General features: G+C 40.6%; 1 protein-coding gene across 1 annotated transcript in view; it reads left to right on the forward strand.

Moving 5' to 3' along the window:
- The first annotated feature begins 1,382 nt into the window (after positions 1-1,382).
- sae1 (SUMO1 activating enzyme subunit 1) overlaps positions 1,383-22,776 on the forward strand; it is a 28,070-nt gene continuing 6,676 nt past the window's right edge. The window contains exons 1-6 of the mRNA XM_080459632.1: positions 1,383-1,606; positions 3,810-3,921; positions 4,576-4,749; positions 16,573-16,718; positions 17,473-17,572; positions 18,005-18,110. Of these exons, the coding sequence (XP_080315758.1) occupies positions 1,506-1,606; positions 3,810-3,921; positions 4,576-4,749; positions 16,573-16,718; positions 17,473-17,572; positions 18,005-18,110 (739 nt within the window). The 5' untranslated portion in view covers positions 1,383-1,505. The remainder of the gene's footprint in view (positions 1,607-3,809; positions 3,922-4,575; positions 4,750-16,572; positions 16,719-17,472; positions 17,573-18,004; positions 18,111-22,776) is intronic.

Consider the following 22,776-nt stretch of genomic DNA (forward strand, 5'->3'; position numbering starts at 1 on the left):
CCTATATTTATCTTTTGTGTGCCATAATATCCATTAATAATATTATTATTAACATAATCATTGTTGTATGCTTTTAATTTGTATTCTTCAATTTGTATCATTTTATTCTTCTAATCGTATTATTACAATTTTTGTTCCACATTATGCTGTTTATAATTTTGTTTGTGACGAATAAAGGACTTGACTTGATGGAAATATGTTGCAAAGACAACAGAAGTCTGCAATTCTTCCAAAAATGTAGCTGTAATCAGTTTAAATTATTATGGGTCTGGGAAAATACTATTTCTGAGTTAGGTTTTGTTTCAATATATTTGGAGCATCTGGCAGATGGCTACAGGTTCTTAGAGCGGATCCCTGGAAAAACTGAGTTTACAGGCCACCAGTTCATCACAGGACAAACACTAAGAGACACACATTCTGTGATTTAGGATCATCCATTAGCCTCACATGGATGTTTTTGGACTGTGGGAGGAAACTAGATAACATTCACAGGGAGAAATTTCCGACTCTCCACCTCTATGTGCCAGCCAGAGGTCAAACAGGTGAAGACCAGCGTCTGAGCGGTCCTTGAGGATGGTTTGTGCTTTACTGAGGCAGCAGGATGCTGAATAGCAATCAAGGTGAAGATGAAGGAAGATCAATGCTCTGTGCTGATTTGATTGTCCTCTGAAGCCTCCTCTTATCTGCCTCAGTGCAGCCGCAATACAGTACCTATAGAAATTGTACTCCATATTACTGGTCCCAGTATGGCTGAGAATAAAAGAAAGAACTCAGAGTCGGAGAGCCAGATGATCTGGCAGATCTGGATGCTCCAAACATAACTAAAGATGTGAGATGTACTTAGGGCCTAAACCGTAAACAGGTAGTAATATTTTGAAACCAATTCGTTGTGTGACACCAACGCCAGTATAAAGACCAGAGAACTGGAGTTGTGTGTTCATAAGGTTACAAGTAAAACCTGTTATAAGCACTTGCCATTACGATTGAATGCATTTTCGTGTAAGAGCCTCAATAATAAACGTCAGGGGTTTTGTTTGTGAGACAAAACGCAGGGTAAAATTTACCCACTGTTCTTTGTCCGAAGTTAAAGCCTTCGTGGTACTAAAGCAACAAAGTTTATTCTATTGATTGTTTTTATTTATTTTAAGCTTCGTCAAACTGCAGCACTTAACTAACGTTACACAATCTAGAAATCAATACACATGAGAAAAAAACGAGACGAAAAAGAGCGTAAAGACGAAAGACAATCAAAAAACTAAACGATAAAGAAATTATTTCTATAAAATAGTTTACAAATCAATAAGACTAAACATGTAAATCCATCAGTTAGAAATTCGATAAGGTAATAAAATAACAAACAGAATAAACAACAATTGATTCATATTGTGACGTCATCATCCAGCGCCCATTCAGCGGGACTGTGGCTCCGTTTCAAACGTTTCCATCTGTGACCAAACAAAACGCAATTTTTATCTCTAAAATCCCAGCCTTCAGTTCGAACTAAAATGATCGATATGGTCGAGAAGGAGGACGCGGTCATCAGTGAGGAGGAAGCGGCGCAGTACGACCGGCAGATCCGTCTTTGGGGGCTGGATGCCCAGAAAAGGTCGGCTAGCTCTGTTAGCTCGCTGAAGCTAACCGGCGCAGCAGCTGGGATTTTTTTCTTTTACTTGTTGCACTCTTTCTGCACCGGATCAGTTTATGACTCTGATTCAACCTAACATCAAACTGAAATCTAGAAAGGTGCTTTGATTAATGCATGCAAATACTATTTGTTTGATATTTGCTGAGTATTATAAATAGAAAAAACTAATTCAGAACATCGGTTGTAGGTTGTTGTTCTGATAAGTGGCGACACGGACAGGCTGGGTTTTTGTTTATCAAACTAGATAAACGTGATAAGTTACAGGTACAAGTAAGTACCCCGTCTTATAAACTAAATAAATCAACAATCTGACATGTTTTTAAAAAGTGAAACTCTAGCATTGCAAGCATCAGAGTCCTAGAGTTTCATGTGAAATCAAACAATCCAGGTCTTTATATCAGTATAAGATCATTAAATATTGAACTCTTGTTGATTGTAATAATTATGTCGCTTCATTCTAATATATCTGAATTTGTCTGATTGTTGCACTTCAATGTTTATACTGAATTATTATCAGTTCAATTCATGTTTTCACACTAGATCACATTTAGAGTCACAATCATTAATCTGCCTATATCTAAAGACACTTGATTGTCCATAGATGGAAAATGATTCTCAGATATCAGCTTTTTTATTGAAGAAAGAAATTAAAACAGTCAAAAGAAAACATATGAGAAACATATGCATACATATAACACAGTTTTGTCTTAATGTAATAATTACAAATATACAGATCCTCTTTGCCGCTTGATGGAGAGGTAAGGTGCTGAGGGACTTCAGAGCTTTGATAGTTTGAGACAAGTTGTCTCCACTGCCGCTCATGACTCGAGAATGTTTCTGTAGAGTCCTGAAGAATCCACCACCTATACATTTCCATTAAGGTGCTAAAACTTCAGATTTCCTGGACCAGGAAGTACAGATCACAAATATCTAGCTTCACAGTCAGAGATGCTACAGAAAAGATGCAACGCCAACTCCCCTGTAGAGATTAAGGCTACATGATATCAAGTGTATATATGGAGTATTGCATTAACAATATAATAAGCAATTAATACAAGCACTTAAAGTACGTAGTGTTATTGTCTTTGTACTTGGACATTTTCTTTAAAAGATAACTTTCTGGAGCGGTTTGTTACCTGAGTTTTCTACCTGTGACTTTTGTGTCATGGCCTCCAGGTATGAAATGATTCGGGCTGTCAATCCAATATACTATTTTTAATTATGCAATTGCAAAATTTTTGTGAATTAATCAAGATTAATCATAGGTTTAGATTTAAGTACATTTTGTTTATATAGCACTTTTCTCAGGTAGCAATCACATAACTTCACAATGAGACATAATAAAACACTTCACTCAACTAAAAGACTCAATAAAACAATACAATGGAAAACATTAATTTAGTTAAAAGCTTCTCCTTATAAATTAAATTCTACATAACTTAAATGCACGGCGCATAGGAACATAATTTATCACAGTTGAGTGATTGGCGATGTGTATAATGTGCATCTTGTTATTCCCTTAACGATAAATTTGTGATCTATTGTGCAGCCTTATTAGATAAATTAAGATAAAGTTGGATGATATAAATGTACAAAGAAGAGAATCACAGAAATGTCTCCTCGATAGAGCTTCTGTGCAGCTTTGTGCAACACGCCTGTGCCTGCTGCTACTTTGGTCTCTTTCACACCGTCTATGTTGCTTCCTCACACCGTCTGTGGACGCAGACAAAGCGGAGGTGTTTCAGTGTGATCGGTGCTGCAACCTGCTCCGCTCAACGACTGGGACGGTGCACACTTATCATACAACCACGGATTCAAACTTGTACAAGTATTTACAAATAGGTGGACTGGTAGAAGCTACCTCAAGGGCACGTTTATCCAGCTACCATCTTATATAACCACTTTATCCAAGTGAGTATGGAGTTCCACTCATAGTGAAATGCAGGGGCACTCTGGGAAACGGTTCAGCAAACATTCACACTCAGTTGTTTGGACTGTGGGTGAAAGTCAAAGTGCCTGTAGGAAGCCTGGAGTTCAACCCTGTTATATCTGCCGGGGCAAACCACTTTCCTCCGGCTGCTCTGTGCTCTGTGCTCTGTTCACATAATCCATTTTGCAGCCTGGAGTAAGCCTCGTCTCCATCTTGTCCCTGTTCCTGTTACAGATTGCGGGGGTCTCGTGTGCTCCTGGCAGGTCTGGGTGGTCTCGGAGCTGAAGTGGCAAAGAACCTGATCCTCGCAGGAGTTAAAGGACTCACTCTGCTGGATCACGAGAAGGTACACAAACATCAATCAGTCCGTCAAGCCTTTTTACTATAGCAGCGTTCAGACAGTCAAATCTACCACATATGTCCACTGTCTGTCGTAAGTCGTCCACCTCATGTTTTCATATTTCTGTCCAGCCTACAAAGAGACATAATCTAATCTGGATTACAGAGCAGTCAGATTTATTAATGCCTTATAAGACAAGGGATGCGTAAGTGTATGATTCCAGCTCACTATGAATGAAGGCAGGTTACACTCTAGTCACCCCTGACTTGTGTTTTGAAAAGAGGTAGAAAACCGATCTCCAGTCGTCTCTTCCTTCCAACCAAGATAGATGGATCGTTGCAGTGGGTGGAAAGCTGATTTAATACAGCATGTGTCTTTGAAAAATAAAACTTTGGAGATGCTGTGGGAGAAAGTGAGAGTTTCCAGAGAAAAGCTCCACATAGAAAGACCCCAAATCCCAGAGTCTTTACTGTGAATATTCCTGCTATGGAGGAGCGTGAGCATGTATCCAGTGAGGAAACAAGCCTGACACTCTGAAATAACATTATTTGTGTTTGAATGTTCTCTCTCTGGTCATGTATTGTCTACTTTCTGCATGATGATATGTATTAGTTTTCCCTCTGAGATCACACCCTCCTCCCGGCTTTGTGCGTCTTCCAGGTGTCTGAGGACTCGTGCCGCGCTCAGTTCCTGGTCCCGGTGACGGCTCAGGGTCAGAATCGGGCCCAGGCCTCTCTGGAGCGAGCACAGAACCTCAACCCGATGGTGAAGGTTCATGCCGACTCAGAGAGAGTGGAAGACAAAGCAGACGACTTCTTTCTGCAGTTTGATGCGGTGAGTAAAGAAGAAATGGGAAAGCTCTTGATGCGTTATCTGACAAGACCTTTTCCTACATGTTCAGTCCTGCTTCCAGTTATTGGAACAGACGGTATTTTAAATATCCTTTAAAAAAAAAGATTGATTTGCAATTTTGCAATTTGCAACAGTTCATGTTAATAACAAACTTCTCTTTATCAAAACATAAATTTTTCCACATTAATGTTCCTTTTCCAGCAGCACTAAGACAAACTAACTAGTTGACGATGTCCGAGAGGAGAGTCGACTGCTCTTTGTTTACAATGTTGCTGCAGCTGAGAACAGCTGAGTCAGCAGAATCTAGACTACCGTTTGATTCACGTTAATGTAGGATTTTAATCTGGAAGTGCTTTGGTGAAAAGAAAAGTCCTTCCTGCAGAATGTGAGGTCTACTTTATGTTATGTGTGTGTGTGTGTGTCTGTCTGTCTGTCTGTCTGTCTGTGTGTGTGTGTGTGTGTGTGTGTGTGCGCGCGCGCGTCTGTCTGTCTGTCTGTCTGTCTGTCTGTCTGTCTGTCTGTCTGTCTGTCTGTCTGTCTGTCTGTCTGTCTGTCTGTCTGTCTGTCTGTCTGTCTGTGTGTGTGTGTGTGTGTGTGTGTGTGTGTGTGTGTGTGTGTGTGTGTGTGTGTGTGTGTGTGTGTGTGTGTGTGTGTGTGTGTGTGTGTGTGTGTGTGTAAAACAAAATAAATCACAACATGCACCAGAGAGATGAAGTTATGTAAAACAACTCCCAATATAAATATTGTTGTCACAATAGAAGGTGTAATAAACACATAGTGAATGATTGAACATCAAAATGTCTGTGAGGATTATAAAACAATATGATAAGGAGGCCGTGGGCTCACCACCTGCAGGAAGGTTCTTAATCAGTGCAGTGTGATCTGGGTGACAGTCCTCAGACTGCCTCCCCCGCGACCCGGAAACGGATAAGCAGGAGAAGATGGATGGATGGATGATAAGGAGACATATCAAGTAAAAGTAGAAGATAAGTAAATAAAATCCAAGTCCGCAGCAGAGCATTACTCACTCTGACCACCAGATGTCACTGTTTATCCAACATTTACACCACCTTCCTCCAGGTTTGGCTCCTCAAAGATTAATGAATGGATCTGGTACACTGAAGTAATCAACTCTGCTTAACTCCTCGAATCGAAATAGATTCAGATTGAGATATTCTTTAATTGACAGTTTTTCTAATGTGATTAGTCTTTTTCTTTACATGTTGCAGCCAGGCAGGCTGGACTGTCTTTTAACCGTTTTCCACATCTCTGATGCCAGAGAGCAGAGAATCAAGCAAAATCTGAAGTATGCTGGTGTGAATCCCACTGCTGAGGGTCCCTTCACTGTGTAGGTTGTATCAGGTTTTACTTAAAAAGTCCCAAATAAAACATGTGTATGCGCATTATCCACTCCAGAAGGAAGCAGCAAATCCTTCCTCTCAGTGAATGATAAAATGTATGAAGATAAAAATGTAAAGGAAATTACAATCAATTATATGCACAATTATGGTGTTTTTCATGTTTTGTTTTTCACAAATATAATTTCATAGAGATTCAAATTGAGCTCAAGTCAGGAAAATATGTCTTAACTTACAGTTGCATCACTTCTTTTGACCACTAGATGTCACTATGTGTCTGTACTGTTCATCACAATTCTCGTTTGAGGGCCAAAATACTGAATAAGTTAAGAGTTTTCTGCACTAGTGCCATTAGTATGTACTCCTCAGCCAGCATTTGAAAACTGTGTTCATATATATATATATATATATATATATATATATGAACACATATATATATATACATAATTAGTGCTGTCAATCTATTAAAAAACAACTAATTAATCGCACAATTTACCGTAATTGATTGCGATTAATTGCATTGTTTTTCTACTGAAGACTGAAACTTGGAATGGATATTTATTGAGGGAAAACCACGGAATTAATGTCGACTCAGCACACAGAGACTATATTTAAATTCAAAGACTGTTTTTATAACGTCCTTTTAGCTTTTGGTGAAACTGTTTCTCTCTAAGAGTAGCAAAATAATAAAAACATAAATTAATTAAATAATTAAATAATAAACATCGAACATAAGTCTGGGTTTTGTTAGAGTGCCGGTCCACCACTTTGAGAATTTGAATATTTCTAGAAACAAAGTTGTAAACTTACAGTATTACATGAACAAAGTGGCAATAATATACTGGAATATCCACACACACACACACACACACACACACACACACACACACACACACACACACACACACACACACACACACAGTATAGAGGAGAGCCAGGCAAAGAGGAGAAATTAAGATTTTACCCGTATTTCCTCCAGCTTTAGCTGTTTGGTGGATACTGGTCAGCCAGCATGGCAACTTGCTGTTTTAATGCAGAATCACTTCTATGGTTGTTAAATTCGGCTTTTCAAAGTAAAGCTAATAACTTTCACTTTCTCAATCAGCCGTCAGGTAACTTTTTAAATTGAAACTTTCTGCCTTAATATTATTCCACTTGGTATTGTGCTGCGTGAGTGAAAACTAGAATATAAAGCAGGAAAAAATATTTCCAACATACATTAAAAGACTAAGATATATACAGATACATGGAAAATGGAGGATTGGATTTATTGTCATGGTTGACAGTGATGTGTATTAAATTCATCAAAGTACATAGAATATAGAATATTCACAGATTTTACCTGGACACATTTATACTGCAATTTATAAAATTTGATATTAAATTTAACTTAAAGAACAACTAGTTACTTTCACCCCGAGCATTGTTTCAAATCTTTCATAGAAACAGTATTGAAACATGGTGACTTTATGCAAAATGTTTCACCCTGAAACAAAGCTGAACTCGTTGAGGAGTTTGAGCGACTCAACAACTAGTTTGAAATGTTGACTTGACTTCCTCATCTCAAACCAGTTGAGCATCTGTGGGATGTGCTTGGTTCACGGCGGTCAGATACTCAGCACGTCTTCAGAAGTCGGGAAGAATCCATTTCTCAACATTTCAGGGTATTTTTTTAATCAACACATTTTGGACCTACTGTACTTGGAAACGTCCCACCAGCAGCAGTAAACTTTGGCCTCCCATGACCCTGTGGCTGATTCATAAATTCTCCTGATGTCCGCTTTTGTGAGATATTGACAAAAGTATTGCCGACTGTGCAGACCAACCAATGCGGTGTGGCTTTAGCCGATGTGTTGCTGGAAATCCTTGGATCACGCCTCGTGGTGGATGGTTCTTGACTGGGGCTGTGAAAATTACAGCATTAAGCCCGGATTAATCCATCATCATGATTAGTCTGATAAAAAATGTTAACGTAATTAATCCATCTGCAGTGCGGAACTACTCAGAATCCATTAAACATCTCTGGCAACGCATTTCAAGCAGTTTGTCAGAGTTGACTGAACAAATGACCAGTCGATCCGCAAAACAGAACCAACTCGATTTAAAAAATAAATAAATAAATAAAATAAAAGAAGAAGATTGGTCTCCTCAACGGGAAATTTGAGCACCAAAAAAACCAAGACGGAACATTCGACTAACATAAAGTAGCATTCACTTTCTGCAGGAAGGAGTTTTCTTTTCAACAAAGCACTTCCAGATTAAAATCCCACATTAAGGTGAACAAACGTGTAGTCTGGATTCTGCTGACTCAGCTGTTCTCAGCTGCAGCAACATTGTGAACAAGAAGCGGTCGACTCTCCTCTCGGACATCGTCAACTAGTCAGGTTGTCTTAGTGCTGCTGGAAAAGGAACATTGATGTGGAAAAATGTTTGTTTTGATAAAGAGAAGTTTGTTATTAACATGAACTGTTAAAAGTGTTTAAAACACATTAAGTATATATATATATATATATATATATATATATATTTAATATTCCCTTTCTTCAGTGTGTTTGCTCCTGCAAAGGGAGATGTGATTAATACAGATTAAAAATGAATGATATATAAGCGGTGCTATTCTTGACACGTTGCAGCGACTGAAGCATTGTCGTCGATCAAGTTCATGCTTTGATGTAATCTGTATTCCTTCATGACCTCTTTTCGCAGGATGTTTCATCCTGACACCTTTAAAAAAAAAAAAAAAAAAAAAAAGGTTTAGGAATGTTTTGAGGAAGCCAACAACTAGTTTGACACGTCATTCATGGAGGCCACAACAAACACTGAGAGGTTTATTGTGTCGGCCGTGCTCCGATGGGTCAAGGCTGAGGTTGTGCCAGCCGGCGATCAGATCAAACGTTGGCAGTTTTATTTGGGTTGGTGAAACGGCGACGGAGAACGATGGCAGCTCTGCTTGTACGACAGTGTTTACAAGAGAAACCCGTAAACCTTCATTGCGTTCTGGTTGTTGGATCACATGATGGTGTTGGGAGTCACAGAAAAACAATTCCAGCACATGGTTGTCATGCAAACAGGCTTTAAACAACAGTTATGGTTGAAATACTTCCTAGTACTTCAAAATATGAAATGCTGAGTTTGCTTAAAATGCATGGCGCTATCTGACGGCGGGTTTAAATGAACTGAGCAGAGGATCAACTGCCACAGTTTTTAAATCTCAGCCAAAACTCCAAATGAAAGCTGAACCCACCAACTTCAAAAATACCATTTAGTGTTGTCCTCGTCAAAATCTCTCAAATCTTTCACCAGTTTTCTGATTCTCGCATATCAACGTGAAGTACATAATATTCTCTCGCTCTTTGATGGGTGCCAGGATTCACTTTGCCTCTTGGTGGTCATAATGTTTTGGCTGATCAGTGTGTTTGATAATGTGCGAATCAGGAGTGAAGACTTCTTTCCTCGAAGGCAGAATTTGCTCCAGAACTGTATCCCCAGACCTGATGTTACTGGAGGGATATTTGGATGTTTTGGCTGTTAAGCCAGTGAATGTTCTCCAGCGAGCAGCACACCACTGATTGTCCTCTTTAGGAAACATGATGAAAGCTGCAGGATCCTGGTTTCATCTCTGCTGACAGCCCCGATGTATTTGAACACCATCAGAAGTATTACAGAAGGCTTTTTTTTTTTTTTTTCTTACCCCGCCTGTTGTGTCTGAATTATCGGCGCCCGCGCTCTCCCCGTGGGGGTGTGAAGAGAGGGTCGGGGGGGGGGGAAGAGGGAGGAGGCAGGATGGGGAGGGGAGAGGCCGGGCTGAGATGGATGTTAGTGGGACAGATTGAGGGAGGACGTGAGGTTCAGAACGGAGGAGGTGGGACAGCTTAAAAAAAACCCAAATTGCAGATAAGAAGTGAAAAACAGGCGGGAATCTATATCAGTTGCTGTGTGTGTGTGCGTGTGCGTGTGCGTGTGCGCGCAGCAGGAGGATGGAGTGTGATTAAAGTGGAGCAGTTGGAGTGTGGTTCCACTTCTCATGTGAGAGTCCTAATTACTGAAGGATGACTACAATGGAGACACACACACTGTCCATCTGTGTGCTTACACTCATCCTTTCCTCTTTCTTTACATCCATTCTTACTTCCATTTCATGCGTCCTCACTTCCTCATATGTCCTGAGATGTAATTCAGTCAGGGATTTTGACTTTTGCATGAAATAAGTGAATTCTGTGGAAAAAATGAAGACCCGAAAGAGCAAGTAGCTCATCATGCAGGGCTCCAACAAACAGCAGCCCAGGGCAACTTAATCTGCACATTCTAACCAAGGATGGCTCGACCACAACTAGGCCCCGCTGACATCATTAGTGAGGAGAGTGATCTTACGGACTAATTTGTGCAAATTGAAGTGCCTCCATCTACAATAACAAAAAAAAAAAGAACGAAAATAAACAAACATTTTCTTACAAGCGTGGTTCTAAAGACAATACAAGAGATAAATGACTCTACATTTACATGTATGTGATATTAATTATTTCTACCTTGAACACATCCTCCCTTGCGGCTGTCTTGAATCAATTTACATGCAAACATCCATCTTAAGTTCTTACACCAAAATTTACTTCTGTCCTTTTTTTCCCTACAGCCGCTTCCTACTTCCTTATATCTGTCCTTACTTCCATGCAACCTCCCTTTGCTTTTTTACAACCATCCTCATGAATCCTTACTTCCTTGCATCCATCTTTACATTACTTCCTTACCCCTCTTCATATTTCCTCTCAACCATCCTTACATACTTCCTTACTTCCTACCTATACTTCCATATATCCTTGCTTATCTTCTTACAACCATCCTTACATCTAGTCTTACTTTCTTTATCTTTATTTATGTAAGGTTCGTTACACACTGTGTGACTTTTGGTCGTCCAGACGAAACAACGGTGAGAGAATCTTGGCGATATCTTTGGTCTTGGCTCTCTTGGCTTCGCACTGTGATACTGGTTCAAGGGCGGCCGTTGTCATGGCGACCAAAGACATCCTGCGATAATATTCAGACAGAAATTTGTGTCAGAAATGTGTGGTGATGGTGACTCCAGCTGCAACCTACGTCAACTAACCAATTGAAATGCAGAGAGAGAAACCCGAAATGGTAAAACACGTCAAAAAAATGATGTGGGACGGAAACAAAGAAGACGACCTAGTAGAGCTATGGCAGTAGAATTCTTATCTTCTTTGGAGGAATTTTTCTCAAAACAAATAAATTCCACAAGGCGAGGGCTCCATTCATGTTTCCCTTGGTTGTTTTTCATGAATAGACGGCGCACGCTAATGATGTTTTATTATTGTGCAGAACATCGCAGGCTGTTGTTCAGCTTGTTTTCATCGCGTAATCTGCACACAGCAAACTTCATGTCGTCTCTAAAGATTATTTGATTCATGTCATAGAGAGTAGCTAGCTGGCAACGTAGGGCATGTTCACATTCCTCTGCTTGATCCGGACCAGAGTCTCTTCAGGGAAAAACTGTTTCGTTTGGGGGACGTGAAAACTCCCACGAACTCTCAACTGGAGAACCGGAGGTGACAAGTGATCTCTGGTCCCCTTGAAGTGCTAGGTCGCACTTCGTTTGACAAACGATCTTTCTAGCGGGCTGGGTGAGAGGAGGTGACGTAGCAATGCATTCCCGGTAGTAAACAAACAAAGCTGACCACGCGAATGAGAAGAAACAGACACGGAAAGAAAAAGTTGGAAAATATCTTGTGGGCAGACGTGGAGTAGTGAAGAAGAAGTAGTGAGGAAGACTATCATTGATATTTGGTCTGAAGACTATATATCATGGTTGTCTGTGGCTACCATTTAGCCACGGGCTAACTAGCCTAGCCACCATGGGCTAAAGCGGTGGGATTTCTTGTTTCGTCTCGACCAATCAATGAGCCGTGTTTCTTCTTTACTTCCTCTCTGGTCAGTGTTTGTTTCAGGTGACAGCGCCCCCAAACCTGTTGTAACTGCGTAACATTTTCCCGGCGGTTTGATCCGGTCTCAAAAGGGAATGTGAACCAAATGAAGGTGTGAAAATTCTCGGCCCCTCCCAAGTGAACCAAGTCCCGGACACTCCGAATGTGAAAGGCTCCTTATAAAATTGTTAAAACTGCACAGTGTTTAGCCGGTCTTATGTCCTTAAAATCCTCTGTACTTTGTTATGTCTTACGTCACCTTCGTCCACTTTGGAACGGAGATATTTCTTCGACATGGAGAACAGTAGTCGAACACTGAACCAAAGTGAATATTTCTCCTCAGATGTGACATCTGATGGTACACAGTTTTCCACTGCAATACACAGTTGAATAATAAGTCAGAGTATTTAAGGTTCCTCCACCATGACAGTCAGATACTCGTTATGGAAATAGTCTTTTTTCCTGTAATGCCGAGCAGATTCTTTTTTTTTTTTTTTTCTCATTGCCCTGCGATCAGTGTTTTGTAGTCCTGACTCTAATCACACAGCCCCTCAACATCAAGTAATATGCTCGACTTCAGTCTTTCTCCGAAGTCATAGCTCTTTATATGAAAGATCAAATGGGGACATTTACTTTTTATTGGCAAATCCAATTGATTTCAGCCTTCAGCGACGTTACAGATGGCCAGACCTTCCTCGCAGCCTGTCATACTGTCGGGATCTAAACACTGTCAAATGCCAACGATTTGTTATCTCGGCACACGTGAAGTATTTTGAAGCGCTGGTCGCTGACCTCGGTCTGTCCGTCTGCTGCCGAGTGCCACGCACAGCCGGGGAAGTCTTATCTGCGACATCGGGCCATTCTGGGCTGGGTCAGTCGGATAAGGTCGGCCCAGCCCACCAGTCAGTTGTTTACAGTCAGGCAGCAGCCCGCCCTGGCTTCATCACGGTACACCGTGTCTCGCTCCAGCAGCTCTGTGGTGTTGTTTTGGTCACTCCTACAGTAGGTGTGTCTCTGTCAGTTTGTTTGTTTGTTTTTACAAGAATTGAGTGGGCTGAAAGTTATCCATCTATTTTGAAGATCTCTCCTAATTTGCTCTCCTAATTTCCCAAAGTAAAATACATCTAGACATCCTCCTGGGACCTAGACGACAATATATATCTTAATATATTATCTCATATATATATATATATATATATACATATATAACTGCAAATAATATATGTAGCACAACAAGGATATTGTATGTTATCCCCCTACCCCCTCCCCCCTCCTCCCTCCTCCCTCAACCTTTTTCTCTCTTTTCTCTTCTCTCTCTCTTTGAGCGTTCCCCCCCGGTCGTGTACGGCAGCCATGCCATCTTCTGACGGAGAAGGCAACAGGAGGAGACTCCAGGTCTCTCCCTGTTGCAAGACCAAAATCTGTTCTGACTCCGAAGGCTCTCAATCACATCATATTGTTGGCCCAAGCTGCCGAACAGGACAAGGGCAAAAAAAAAAATATATATATATATATATATATTATCTCATGTTGCGTTTGGTAATACAAAGCATTTCAGTGTTGTGACAATAGAAACGAAAAACAGACAGAATTGAGGATGTGTGGTGAAGGAGGAGAAGGTGCTAACGCAGTGGGAGTGCAGACATATAAAATTTAATCCTCAAAGGTTACCGATGCTGAGAAGATGCACTATTCTCACAGGTAAAAAAAAACCCAAACATGTTATTGACATCAAGAAGTTCATAACCGCTAAGAGAAAGTGGAAACTTTTATACAACAAGTATCTCCTGTTTTATTGTGTTGAATCAGCACAGTGATGTGGTGAGCACTTACCTCACGGCCACTTTAATTCCTGGTCTTTCTCTGTTGCTTTTGCATGTTCTCCCTGCGCACACAGTGGTCTTCTCTGTATATTTGCATTTCCCGCTGACAATACAAAGACACACGTACCAAAGGAAACTGCCATTTGTTATTGTCAGCCGGGATTGACTTCATATTATTTCTTTAAAATACTATTACTATTCGAGGCTCCAGTTTTTTAAAAAAATCCTTTACTTCCGCAGGCTTTTCGGTACATAACTAGTCCCCCACCGTCGGGAGCAAGTACACAAAAATCACATCAAAATGCGCGGAAAATTTCGAGAATAGTGTCCTATGACTTTTGTTAATGATTCAGCAAAACAGTTTCCGCGAAAAACGACCAACATTTTGACAGTCAAAGCACATGGGATTTTAGTGATAATGGTAGCATGTACACAAAAAGCCCCTCAAAACGTGCAGAAAATCCGGTAATGGTGTTCTATGACTTTTCATAGAGATTCAGCAAGACCGCGTCCACAAAAATGGCAAAGGATTTGCCAGTCGAAGTGGATGATGAAGACCGACTGAACAGTGATAAATGTTGTTTCCATACATACATACTCATTCCGGCTCCGAAAGGAATTCAAAAATTTAAAGAATTCAAATTGGTTCACAAAAATAGCGCTATGAAATTATTTTATATTTTAAAACTTGGTCAAAAGCTCTAATTACCTGTTGGCCGTGGAGACAATATCAAAAGCCCAAAAACAATGTAAACATGACAAAAAAGAAACTATAGAATTCACAAACAAAAAAAGTTGTTTATTTTTATTGCAAATAATTCAGTTTTAGCAGTAGTCAACATCGTTATCATATATTGCGTGTTTATGTGACACTGTGCGTCAAGTCTGTCATCACACGACAAACACAGTTAAGTGTTATCCTCACCAACGATGGCCAAATAACATAAAAATATAAACAACTTAATTTGTCATGTGAAAAATGAGAAGCAAACTGACCTCCTGCCCATTTCAAATCTTCTGCTCCAAGTGATTATGGGAATGGTCAGTCAGTTTGAAGGCTCAGTGCAAATATAAAATGGATGTAAAATCACATCGGCACAGAGGACAATTATGTGCAGACAATAACCTTTTGGATAACAACTATATTCTGTTTTGTGAAACACTATAAACATCACATTTCTACACAATAATTAGTGGAATTGAAAACAAGCAGATGAAGGGATCTCAAATAATTTCAGTAATGACAATTTACCTGATAGTTTGTTAAAGATTTATGGAAATAAATGTTTTTTGCAGCTCCACTCAGGTACAAAGGAAACTTAAAGTGCTCAAAAAGAACTTGGAAATGTATAAAGTGAAAACATTAGAGGAGCATTAAAATGATGGAAGGTTAATGCATAGTTACACAAACATTATGAAAACTGCATTCAAAAAGCAAGTTTCAATGGAATTCAACAAAGCCCCTGAAGAAGGGTTTATATTCATACTGGATGTCTGGAAAATGCTGAAATTATGCAGAGCATTCCACTGACAGCAGCTTTGACCGGTCAAGTCTGATACAGCATTTTGAAACTTCACGAAACAACTTGCTGAGGAAAGCACTTATTTGTTGTGTCTGCATGTGCTTCAACCTTCACCTGGTGAAAATCCCTCAGGGAAAATAAACAATACGATGTGTAGAATTAAAAGTCCTGTATTATGCTAAATAAATTTTCTAATGGTTTTCTAATCGTAATCTGTGTCCCCATAGCCATAGTTATTTCCCTTACTTGCTCCACTTTTTAGTGAACGTGTGCTTAAACAGGCAATTCAGAGATTTTCCCGTCATGACATCATGAGGGGAAATAACCACTCCCTCTGGTAGTGGATACTCACTTTGACCCTTAGGGGGGGGGGATTAAAACAGAGATTACTGATATACTGAATGAATTCAGTATAATATGAGACACCCTTCTAGTTAGCGGGAGCAAGTGTTAGCTATTTGCTAGTAACTGTAAAAACACACTAGTTATTCTGAAACGTCCCGCTGCAGCCGCAGAGTCTGGCCTTCTTCAGGAGCCGCTCCTTCTGGGTGTGATTCTAGTTCAAACTTGTTTGGTTGAAAAAACAGCGTTTCGACGAGTCATAGTGATAAATCCACCTTAGGCATTACCAGGAGCGACAGACGATCTTCTCCAGGGTTGCCAAATCTGACTCACAACCCAAATCTCACCCTCTGTAGAAACTCATGGTATAACCATAAACCTATTATATGCGTAATAGAGAACACGTCATGAGCACACAACTGCACTAAATAAACAAAGAAAAAGAAAACACAAACAAGCTCCACAAGAAGCCCAATTGGGGAAAAGCCCACCCAATCTGGCAACATTGATTCCCCCCAAGGAGAGCGTGGACGAGGTGTGGACAGACACAGAAACAGCCTGTTCTCAGTAGAGCTCAGGAGATGGACTTTTAGACTGAATGGACCTCAGGACTACACTTTGAATACAATGTTGTTGGACTTTTGACACCGATGGGAAATAGTTGAAAAATGTCTAATAAGGGACCCTTAAGGTTTATTGTAAAAGCAGGTTGTGTTGTAGCCTCTTCACGGGCTGTTCCAGCGGATTCAGACTCACCTCAGCAGCCTGGTCTGTTAAGCAAACCAGGAACTCACTGACAGGATGAACTGTTTTCCTCCCTCAGGTGTGTCTGACAGGCTGCTCCAGAGACCTGATGGTGCGGGTCGACCAGCTCTGCTCCAAAAAGAACATTAAGGTCTTCTGTGGAGACGTCCACGGTTACTACGGCTACATGTTCTGCAACCTCGGACAGGAGTACAGCTACGTGGAGTAAGTGTGGGCGGATTCAGTGAAAAAGCTAACGTCTACTTCAGGTTAATGTAATACACAGGCTTGTTTGGGGAAAAAAATGTTGAAGCAGGCATAACGGTTTAGTTCTTTACTATACAGGACATAACCCGTGGAGGCATTCAGGAAAGAAACAAGCACTTGTTTGTAAAAATGAATGAATGTTCGCTGTCATGCTAATTCCCATACACACTAAGTGACAGTGATTCTGAGGTTTAAAAGTAGATGAAGAGATCTTCTTTGTCTTTGGCTGCTCCCTTCAGGGCTCGCCACAGCCGATCATATCATCTGCCTCCATCTCTCCCCCACCCCCCACCCCCGTTTCCTCTGTTGTTACACCAGCAGTCTCCATCTTCACTGCATCCATGAATCTTTTGTGGCATCTTGCTCTTCTGCTGCCTGGCAGCTTCATCTCCAACATCCACCGCTTCTCCTCGGCACACGTCCAAACCGCCTCAGCTTTATCTGTGACCCGCTCAACCTCAGCTGTCCCCCTCATCGGCTTTTACTCTCTTCACTCCCATCGAAAGTTTCAGCATCTTCCTCTCTCCCACCTCTAGATCTTCCTCCTGCCTCCTGTCTCCAGTCTCACTCCTGCATTTAAATCTTCACTTTTTTTTGCCTCTTCACCCTGTCCACCGGCCTCGCACTTGTTCACACAGTGTTCATTCACTTTAGTGGTCACAGTGTATAATTCCGGTGTCTTGCTGTACTGTACTCTTCTGTATTCTTTCAGGGAGAAACCCAAACTAGTGAAACCAGCCGCTAATCCTGGCGACGGTCCAGAGGCCAAAAAGGCCAAAATTGACCCCAACGAGACCACCATGGTGAAGAAGGTGCGCTGGACGAAGGACATCTTTCACTGTCTCACATTTCGTCACCTTAAATTGCAAGATTTTGGAAAACTGATGTGTTTTGGTTCAATTTAGCTGCTGCTTAAGATACTTGTGTGAAAGTAATGGGACTTTATTTATGGGGGAAAAAATCTGTGATTATTTAACTCCTATGAAGTGCAAAATGAAAAGAAACTTTCATTCTTTTTAGTTTTTTTCCCTTTGACATTATTTGGTATCTGCCTTTCTGCTCAATAGTTTTATATATTCATATTTCCTTGTTACTCTGATACTAGTAGACAGTAGTGACTCTGCTTTGTCTCATTCGCCTCTTTTATTTACAATGATAAATAAATTGAAACAAATGTCCTGCAAATTGGGTCTGAATTCTTAAACACTGCGCAGACTTCATTTCAAACTTTTCTCACCCGTCAGACGGCCAGTTTCTGCTCGCTGAAAGAGGCTCTGGAGGTCAGCTGGACCAGCGACAAGGCCAAAGCTGCTCTGAAGCGAACGCCGGTGGACTACTTCATGCTGCACGGTAATTCAAAGCACTTTTATTTGATGTCAGTTTTCTACTTTGAATGTCACTGTTGGACTTTTGCCCACATCTGATGTACTGTGAACTCTTCATAAACATTCCAGAAGTTTCTTCTTGAACGTGAGTCAGAAATCATAACTGTATGTGTATTCTCTGACTGTTTGGACAATGTAATATTTGTTGAATATGGTTTTTTTTGTGTGTGTGTTTAATAATCATACAGACCAGGGGTCTGCAACCCTTATGACCAAGAGCTATTTTTTGTGATTTTCCACCAAATCAAACACTGCATATTATTTGGCACTTTCTAAAATGTAAAATCTTATTTTTTAGACATGATAGATAATTTGGCTTGTTTCAAAAATCTTATTTTTAGATCTTGATTCTACAGAATCATCTCCAATGTAGGTTTAAAAATCCAATTTCTAGATTACTTATCAAGTAAATTTCATTAGCTGCATGAACAGATAATTTCACTTGTTTTAAGTAATTTTATTCTCAAACGTTACTGTTTATATCTTAAATTTGGGGCTACTTTTTGTTTGTGGTGAATTTACCTGAAGCCGCTAAAAACCTTTTGAAATAAGTTCCACTGAACTGCAGTGAAAGAAGCTCTCGCCCAGGTTGTAAAACAGTCTACTGACTCCACTGACCCGTCAAAGTTTGGAACATGAATACCCTTTGCTTATATTTTCGGATCTCCTTATTAAAAAAAATAATAATTCAGTGTGGCAGAGTTAAAATAAACCTTTGCCCTGCATAGACGTGAATTCCACCGTTGTTCCATTAAGTGAGACGTTTTGCTTCATCAAGAACAAAATACTCCCAATGGTTGAAAAAAGAATAGAAAGTTGAAACTGAAAAGGTGTAGGATTCTGAAACTTGTACAGTGAACATGCAAAAATCAGTGTGTCAGTGTAGCTGGTGAAATATTGCTGCAGTGCTCATGTAAAGGCCAAAGGGTTAATCATCTTATAACCAGATCGAGTGGATTTAGTCCGATTTTATGTAGAATTGCCAAACAATATCCATCCCTTTTTCCAAGGTAACTTTTAATATCGGTCAGTTTTTCATTATTACCGTTTCTCATAATTCTGCAAGCTTGTGAGTCTCATCTCCTATTGGATGGCTGCTCTAGGAGTCCTCTCAATGTGGAAGTGTAATGACTTCGTACATAGAGATAAAAATCTATTTCTCTGTTGTCTGGTAGATTGTAAAATTTATAGAGCTCAGAGATTGTTTATTATTTATGGTAATTAGAAGTATGCAAGTTAGATCCTGTCCGTGTTAAGATGAATATGAACAACTGACATGAACCTAGATGTACAGTGATTAATGGAGAAAGAGAAGTGTCGCCCTGAGATTGAGCTTCTTTAACCCTTAAAGTAAATATTACCTTCCTCTTTTCTCAGGTTATTTCTGTGTTTGATGACCTTCTCTCAGTGGGTTGTTATTGTCCCTCCTGTCACCTGGCCCCACACCATCACTTCACCCACACACACTTAAGTTTCCATCACAGGCCGTCCATGAGCGCTCATGTGCAATGAGCGTAAAGAGCTCGGCTCCGCATGCAACCACACAACAACACGCGTGTGGCGGCAGGCAGTACACAGGAGGCCGGGACAAAAGACTGAAAACACAACAAGTTACAGGCTCAATGCTCAAAATAATCATGCAAACTCCGCTCAGAGCCTGGACTTGAACCAGGAAGACGCTCACTGTGAAAGGGCAAAGTGGGGTTTTGTTATTCATGATAAATACTGTGTTGTGTTCACATGAATGGTAATTGTGGATTTTTACCTGCCAAAAACTCTGTGCCTATTAAAATGAATGAAGAAGCTAAAAGCAGCAGGAATTCCTTCTTCCTGGACATCGAGTAGAACGAACCACAGCGTTCAGTTGTAAGGAGGGTTTAGTTGGGGTTGATGTTATTTTTAACTGAATATGCAATAACCATTTGACAAGTACAAACACTAGTTAAAGGTCCCATATTAAGCAAGATTTACTGTCTAATAGTTTTCTAACAGTAATATGTGTCCCCATAGTATGTGTATGAGGCTCTCCGTCACTTGCTCCACTTTTTAGTGAACGTGTGTTAATACAGGTGATTCAGAGATTTTCCCTTCCTGACATCACGAGGGGAAATAACCGCTCCCTCTGGTAGTGTCGTGATACTCATTTTGACCCTCCCGCGGGTAGATAAATACTTACGAAGATTACTGATATACTGAATATATTCAGTATGTTTTGAAAACCGTTAGTAAGCAGGAGCTAGCGTTATCTGCTTGGTAGTACTTTTAAAAACACATAGAACCAAACAAAGTAACATATTCAGACACAATATTTTTAACTCATCATCTTCAGGAGCTTCTCCTTCTGGGTCTGTGGATCAAACTGATTGAACAACAGCGTTTCTACAAGTCACAGCCATAAATCCACCGCAAATGTTTCAGATTAACTGGTTTCCCTGTTAGATCGTGACCGACTTCCTTTAGCATCCATCGCTAGTAACAGTAACGCTGCAGCGTTATAGCATTAATTAAAATAAGACTCACAAAAGGTGAGACACTTGGAAACGTCATTGTAAATCCTGTTAAACGACGTTCGTCAGGACGGCTATGGAGTTTTAGCGTCTGTTTGTAGCAGCAACAAGGGATGCTAAATCGTCACTAGTTAACAGGGAAACCACTTAATTTGAAACACCAGAAAGCCCCCCCCCCCCGAGATGAACAGCCTGTTCTCAGTAGAGCTCACGAAAGGGACTTTTAGACTGGTTGACCTTCAGGACCAAGGATGGATTTGGGGAACTACGAACATTTTCAAAGAGTTGCTGTGGCCACCGAGTGTTTAATGTTGTGAAACGGGACCAGTTTTATCACAAGATGTTTCATTTTGAAAATGGCCACATTCTCAAGGTTAAATAATCCGTGGGCTGAAGGCAGAGCTGCTCCAGACAGAAACGACCTGGGTGTGAGACCGTGGGTGTCTCCTAATTTTGTGTGTCTTTGCATTTCTCTGGTTAATTTTAGGTTTATTTCCATTCTGATAACGCGTCGTCCTGAAAGCCTCGCCCAGTCCGCTCCGTTTCATCTCTGAACGGAAACACCTCCCAGTTGTTTTCTGTCGCTCTTACAGAGCGAAGGTGTTTATATTCCTTCACGGGTTTCTAATTTGGACTCAGCAGAGGTTTCACACACCGATGAGGAAGTGGCTCTTCCTCTGTTATAACTGCTTCTGGACTTGCCAGGAAGCTGAACCGCAGTTATATCTTTTATATATTTTCACTTTTCAAATTCATTCAGCAAACAGAAAAATCAGTTTCTAGCAATTTTTTTTTTGTTGTTGAATATCACAGATTTCCAAACTGTGGAGGGCTGAACTCTCCCAGTCTTCCCACGCAGTGTATGAAGTTAATGTCTTTGTGCTTTGGGATTTATATTTTATCATATTCTCTTCTCTTCCTTTTTTTTATGTGAGTCTTTAGTTCCCACCAATGTTTCACTATTTCAGAAGCAGATTTCGCTGTTGACTTTTTTTTCGTTTTCTGAAGTATTATGCTTCTGACTTCTGGCCTCTTTTATCTTTTATCTATCTTACAACTGTGTGAACTGTGCACTTTTACACCTGACAGCAGTTTGGTCCACTGGGCTTTTTTTAAATTTATTTTTTATTAATTTATAAATTACCATTTAATCTCCACAATACATCCCGACATAAATTGCACAGAGATGAAAGAGTAGTCCTTCTACCATATTAATACAACACAAGAACTAAAGAATTGAACTCCCTCGGACAGGTAAAGTGCTTTATCAATAAAGTAGTTTGCTCTTGCCACCAGGTTTGATGCAATATTGAAATGAAGCCAGTGAAATACGATGTCAACACAATCGAGTGCAGTCGGTCTCCATCTCATTTTCCAAATATGTTGTCCTGCTCAGAGCATGGAAATATTATTTATTGCAGATTCACCCATTCACCCATTCACATGCCAAAGGTTCCAGATGCCATGCGAGCAGCTCAGTGTTTTGCTGAAGGACACTTTGGACAGATGGGGGGAATCAAACCTGCAACCTTGTGATTGAGAGACAATTATGTTCCAGCTACTCAGTGTCGGCACAACTCAATTCCTCCTGTTACGCTTTACTCTTTTAGCGCATATTCCAATATGTCAGAAAACTTTTATTTACTTGAATGGAGGGTGATGACGGTTAGACTGTTGCGTGTGCCATCGGCGCGGCGCGTGTAGGTTTAATGGTACGAGGATTGTTCCGTGCCCTCACATTATTATCGTGTTTGATTTTGATGCCCTTTGGGCCCGCATTTAACTCCCTCCTGTCTGATAAAGGGCAGAGCTGAGGAGTGAGAGTGATTCACTGTCACTGCTCGCTCTCCGTTTGCCACGCTGGTGGAAATGGCCGTGGGAGGACCCGACTTCCTCTTGTGGTTTTAGGTTAATGGACGAACCGGAAGCATGTGGGCGACGTGTCGAGGTGCTCGGTGTTGGGACGTCGGTTACTGCTCAAGATATTGCTCGCGACCAAATAAAAGTGCGCGCTTCAGGTTTTTTTTTTTTTTTTTTTTCAACATTTAATTTCTCAACCTGGGGCGAAGACGAAACAGGAAGCAGATCTTCTTGTTTGTTCCAGAGCTAATACTTCCTCACTCG

The sequence above is a fragment of the Lipophrys pholis genome (assembly GCF_963383615.2).
Source record: "Lipophrys pholis genome assembly, chromosome: 3".
NCBI lineage: Eukaryota > Metazoa > Chordata > Actinopteri > Blenniiformes > Blenniidae > Lipophrys > Lipophrys pholis.